We start from the raw sequence: 6054 nt of genomic DNA on the forward strand, positions 1-6054 counted from the left end.
TCTCTCTCTCTCTCTCTCTCTCTCTCTCTCTCTCTCTCTTTCTCATAATCTTTCCTTAGTAACAATATCAAAGGAAATTATTATCCGCCGTAAGAGATTGAGCGGAATTTGTTTTAAAATTAATAAAAATACCCTTAAATAAAATGGTTAAAAGAATTAATTAAGCGACGACTCATACCAGCGCGCATCTCAAGCAATGTATTTTATGGATGCATGAAAATTGTGCGACTGCTTATTGTTAGCATCAATGAAAATATGATAAATAATTCTTGACATTTCGAAACAAATTTTCTACTACCACCTTACGCAGCATTGATTTTAATATGTACATTTCATAAATATACACACGTGTAATGTTTTAATTATTTTCTTTTAATTATTATCAAAATTAAAATAATTAAAATATAACATATGGTAAAAATATACGCCGCAAATTAAAATGTAATCATTAAAATGCGCAAAATGTGCACGGAGTTTTTGCTTTCGTTATATGAGAATTGGGAAAATAAAACAACAAACTACAAACGTTATTGTTAAAATAATTTTAACATTATGGATTCATATATGCGCAAATTTTATTATTTTTATTCAACTCATAACATGGACACAAAATACAATCGTGTCACATAAGATAAAAGAATAAATGTTTGTGAAATCAAATGAAGAAGACGATAAGATATCTCGTGTATATAATAAAATTTGCAGGAAAATAAGTTGAAAAAATATATATATAATTACAATCTAATCTTCTTTATTAGATAGTAATACCTAGCAGGTAAAAAGTTATTTCGATTCATTAATCTTGACTAATAAAAATAGGATTATCATCTCTGTTGTATTAAAAATGAGGATTTTTTTTTAAACGTTTTTGGACCAGAAAATTCGATTCATCATTTTTAGCGGGGGAAAAAAAAGAGAATGCAATAAAGTAAAATTTTTTCGTAGTTCGTTCGTAGTTTATGTAAAAATTCGTTGCGTTTTTTCAATCACGCAAAAAGCGCAAACTGACAACTGAAAATTTTTCCTACGGAAAAACCAACAGAATTACTTTCAACGCATAACGTGAATTGCGACGCGTTTAAAAAAGAAGACGTCCGTGCTGGAAGACTAAATTTTCCTCCTAGCGGTGAGTGCGCCTCGGCAGTGTTATCCAATTATTCTAAGTTGTTAAGGCGAGTTAGGGCGCTTAAGGGACTAAATTAAGACATTCCGCGCGACAAATCTCCCAAGAATCTCAATTAACTTCTCTGGGGGCGCCAGCACTTTAATTAACTGTTTAATTTCGTTTAATTTGCATTCGCAATTGCATAAGCTGGGCTAAGCGCCACGACTGCGTTGCATTTTCCGGCGAAATAAACCAATGAAAAAAGCTCTCGGAATATATTTGAATTATATCAAAAATGAAAGGTACCCGTTACAGCGTCAATGCCATTTATTTTCTTTTCGAAATGCTGTAATTTCGAAAAGAACTGTCGCGCTCTGCAACTTCAAATTCCTCCGATTTTCATGCATTAATTGAATAAATTTCTCCTTTTCTCTTTGTTAAAACTGTACTTCTTATAAAACTTCGAATACAGTTTTAAGATACGTTAAATTTGCGTTAAATCGCCGTAATCATTAATTTATCAAAGTATTAATTAATAATACATATTTCAAAATTTTCGTGTTGCATTCTACACAAAATGTTCAAAAGTTAGTTAGAAACCAAGCGTAAAATACATAAATTTTTGAAAATTGCCTTTTGTAGAATTGAAAAAGTATATTCTACAATACTACATTATATATATATTACTTGTTGTATAAATTTATATCATTTTATATCGTTTTATAAAGCAGAACAATCGTGCACTTTGAATTTGTGAAAATTGACAACGTATTCTCACCGTCGATCGAGCATTACTTTCACGACAATGCAAAACTACCGTTTTGTATCGATTTTACTATGAGTGAGCTAATTTACATCGCAAGCCACTTACACGTGATCGTGCAAAAGAATCGCGCGTTTACGCGTACAAATGTATGCAAACGTAATCGTTGTCGCGAGTCTCTTATAAGTTGGGGCGCGCGATACTTCTCTTTTGGAAACAAAGTTCATTGACAAATTTGCCACCCGCTGATTTGTCAGAGATTTTCTAATCGAGCACACCGTCGCACATTTTTGCGTACGAATCTCACATCGACGTTAACACCGAACCGGCAAAACGAAAGAACAGCCGGAAAACCATTTTCCTACACGAATAGATAATCGGGTTGTAAAAAAGGATCTGGCAAGAGCGTCGTACAGAAGAGAAAACAAAATGTGTTGTTTCGTAAATTTTGAGCTTCGCAATCGTTTGATTCGCACCTTTGGCTCTCTAAGCGTTGCGTCGCAACTGAAAGCTGCTTTTTTCGGATCGTTTGAAGTCGGCAATCAACTAAATTGCCTATCCAACGCCTGAGAAGCCCGCTCACGCACTTCCCTTCCCCCTTGTATTTTCTTCCTCTTTCCGTCGCGTAATATATGTCTGTGCCTCTTTCTTCTTTTTGTATTTTTTGTCGGTATTATCACTGCACAGCTTCTTTTTCTAAACGCAAATTCTTCCTTCCGTTTCCCCCTCCCCCCCCCCTTTCTCTTTCTGAGCTGATTGTGATTCAACACTACATGACTATCAATGTTGTTATCGATTTTATTCATCGTGAAATATTTTTACTAATATTACAAAGTATAAGTTGACCAGTGCGAGTCTCATAACGAGACAGAAAAAGGCAACGTTTTCATTTTATTATAATTTTCACTTATACGAATTATACACATAAATTGTGCGCGATTATTAAAAATTTGTACGCTTAACTCTATACATTAACGTTATATCTAAATTATTGCTAGTCTCTTCCTGGATTTTTTCTGAAATATATAAAGAGATAAGAAAATAGTTCAACTAAATTAAATAAACACTAGTAAGATTATTCTTTAATTAAGGAAATTGGTCTTATATGTTTGAACTTCTTACTATGATTCTGATTTCTTTTTCAAAGTTTATGTATAATGTCTACTTATGTAATCCACCCATTTTACAGAGCAAAACAAGTTAATGAGTATTTTAGATGAACTAATAAAAATGTACGACGAAGGCGTAAATCTGTATGGATTTTGTCCTGTGGATTTGAGATTGCGGTTTGAACAAACCTAGATGTAATTGTTATATATGTATATATATATTAAAAAGAAATAGACAGATTAATATAACGGTAGCGCGATTTCATTCCGTGCTCTCGTCTTTAAGTCTACATACGTTTTAAGACAAAAACGAACAAACGGAGCACACCGAATAAATGCTGTGAGAGTAGGTGCTAGAGTGACATTTGAATGGAACGGCAGAGCCTTTGTGCTCTATCTGGAATCCGACACCCGAAAATCGTTCTCAAAATTTGTCCTGCGCCGCGAAATCTCCAATGCTTAAAATTAATGGCATGATATCGCACTAAAGTAATTCGGTGAAATCAATTGCGTGTACGTTTTACTAATAACATAATAGTACAATGACTTTTTGTAACAAGACAATTTTTGTAAATGAATACGCGTACATATATACATATGCATGTACATACTGCAATACGCCTTGCGTGCATTTAAAAAGAGTAATTCTCTATACACGTTAAATTCACTGAATACATTTAAACTTATAGAAACATTAATAATCAATATATAAACGTTGAAATACATTTTTACACCCTGTGCATTGCCTTGTCAAACTATTTCTGTTTATTCTGTATATTTTTTTTAACACTCAGACATGTGAGTTTTATGCTGTCTTTATTATATTATTACGCACGAAACAATATTGTGTGCATGCAATAAGTGAGAAGAGCGATGCAGTAATGCACACGAATCTGTAATTTAGTTTTAACGTTTCCATCTTTATTATTCAATCTTTGTAATCAGATTTGTAAGCGCTAAGAAACGAGTAAGGTATTTAACGTTTCGTTACATGCACGTGTTTCGAGAATATCGGTGTTGCGGCTGAAGTACCAATGTCGCATCGACAACAGGTTGAGAACAGTTCAATAGTGGACAGCCAGTTTTGTCGACGCTCTTTGTGTTTTGGTGAGACATTGCAGACCCGCCTGACACTCAACTCATTATATCACTAATTATTCATAACGTTTCGGGGTATTCTGATGAAAATAATCAATTCCCACAGCCCATTTCTCTTTGTCCCTTCCCATTGCAGACATTGCATTGAGGATTTCGTTAATTGCGTGCGCTGCCGGGGATCTTTGCCAAAGTTACATTTAATTAAATGCGGGAAGGACCAATATTATATTAGATATAAAAAAAACTAGAAGTTTCCTTGCGCACGTCAATTATTTGTTGGCGTTCCAAATTATAGCGAATGCTATAAGTTCGACACATTTGGACCGGCAAGTGTGTGGGAGAATTTATGCCTAATTCAATGACAAATCAACATGTGTCCGATAAATAAAAGTTTCCGCCCGGATCGAGTGATGGGCACTCGAGTGTGCTCGACTAGTGCTTGTGTGCATTGAAAATATAAGACAGCTATGCAGCTGCCCGATCGAATGCCGTTTTCCCAAAAATTCCCCCAGACTCTTGGCACATACAATGTTGACGATGATGTGCGACAAAGGCGTGTCAATTTTCGGTAACCTGATCTTGAGTGGCTCCTCTGTTAAATGATAGCTATAAGTGGCAGTTAAGTGCTCGTTTCACGCTAGAACGACGATACGCCTATTAATTTACTTCGGTATTGGCGAAAATAAAGGGTCATAAGTTCAATCTCGTTCACTGTTAGCGAATAGTTTGCGGCGCACATTTAGACGAATGTGCGTGTGCGTGTCGATAATTGAACATTGTTTGAAGATCGTGAGTCAAAGAAACAAAGACTTTCAGGGGAAACGAGTGAAAGAAATTCTCTCTCTCCTCTCTCTCTCTCTCTCTCTCTCTCTCTCTCTCTCTCTCTCTCTCTCTCTCTACTTTTCAGCAGTTACAAATTTACTTGTTTAATATGCGGTTGCATATACGTCTTATAAATTATATGTAACCATGGGAGAAACGTTTCTCGAGACACCTAGCGGTATTCTATGTTACAAAATATTTGACTCAAGTATTTTGTTTCACAGGCGAAACTCAATGGTACAAAATTTTCTTTTCTCATCTTTCTTATTGTTTTCGCCGAAACTCGAAATCGTCGACTTACCATGAGGCGGCGTATGCTGAGTCGGGCTGTGCTGATGATGATTGGTGGTAACAGCCGTACCAGGAAGTACGTGCTGCGCGTGTGCCGCGGGATGCAGGTTGACGCCGGGCGGCGAAGCCGGAAGTTGGCCTGATTGATGTACCTGATGGTGCGGTACATGGTGGGCCGGGTGGGGGTGGGGTGGCGGTAGAAAGGCGGCTGCCACGGCTGCCTGCGCATTCAGATAGGCCATCCTCGAGGCCGTAAGGTTGCCCAGATTCCCCAGATTTCCCAGATTCCCCAAGTTGCCTAAATGATTTAGGCTGGGCATGTACTCCCATAGTTTCGAGTGATGAGGCGCAGCCGGGGCGTAGGAAACGGCCGAGACTCCGGCGGGCGGCGAGCCCTGCGGCGAGCCGCGATCGGTGCCGCTTCTGTTTCCGGTACCGTCCAAGCCCAACAGCTCCTGAATCGCGAAAGCCGACCGTTGCTGCTGCTGCGGCATCTTCGTGTCCTTTTTAACTGATATCGCACGAGCTTAGAGCGACATACTCGATCGCGTGCTCACAGGAACGCGGTGACCATTGATCGTCGTTCCACAAGCCTGGCAATGGGAATGTAAAGACGCTGCGGACGAATATAGAATCAGTGTGCATTCGGGGGCTTATCGGCTCGTCAACCGTCGGCTTAGCCACCGTGGTTTTAATTGTTTGACCGCGTAGCGCGCGATTAGGTCTTTCAGATTGATCGTTGCTCTGTTTCCGCGGAAGATTCTCCTTCCGACGCGTTTAGGAACTCAATCGAAAAGAATCGTTGTATATTTCTTGGATAGCCAACTAGACTTCTCAAATTTCAACACAGAAACCAGCAGGAAACA

General features: G+C 37.9%; 1 protein-coding gene across 1 annotated transcript in view; it reads right to left on the reverse strand.

Annotated features, from left to right (window-relative positions):
• LOC105566713 (visual system homeobox 2-like) overlaps positions 1 to 5726 on the reverse strand; it is a 53411-nt gene extending 47685 nt beyond the window's left edge. The window contains exon 1 of the mRNA XM_012020931.1: positions 5199 to 5726. Within this exon, the coding sequence (XP_011876321.1) occupies positions 5199 to 5682 (484 nt within the window). The 5' untranslated portion in view covers positions 5683 to 5726. The remainder of the gene's footprint in view (positions 1 to 5198) is intronic.
• Between the last annotated feature and the right edge of the window lie 328 nt (positions 5727 to 6054).

The sequence above is a fragment of the Vollenhovia emeryi genome, unplaced genomic scaffold, assembly GCF_000949405.1.
Source record: "Vollenhovia emeryi isolate VEMERY1.0 unplaced genomic scaffold, V.emery_V1.0 DF939142.1, whole genome shotgun sequence".
Classification (NCBI taxonomy): Eukaryota; Metazoa; Arthropoda; class Insecta; order Hymenoptera; family Formicidae; genus Vollenhovia; species Vollenhovia emeryi.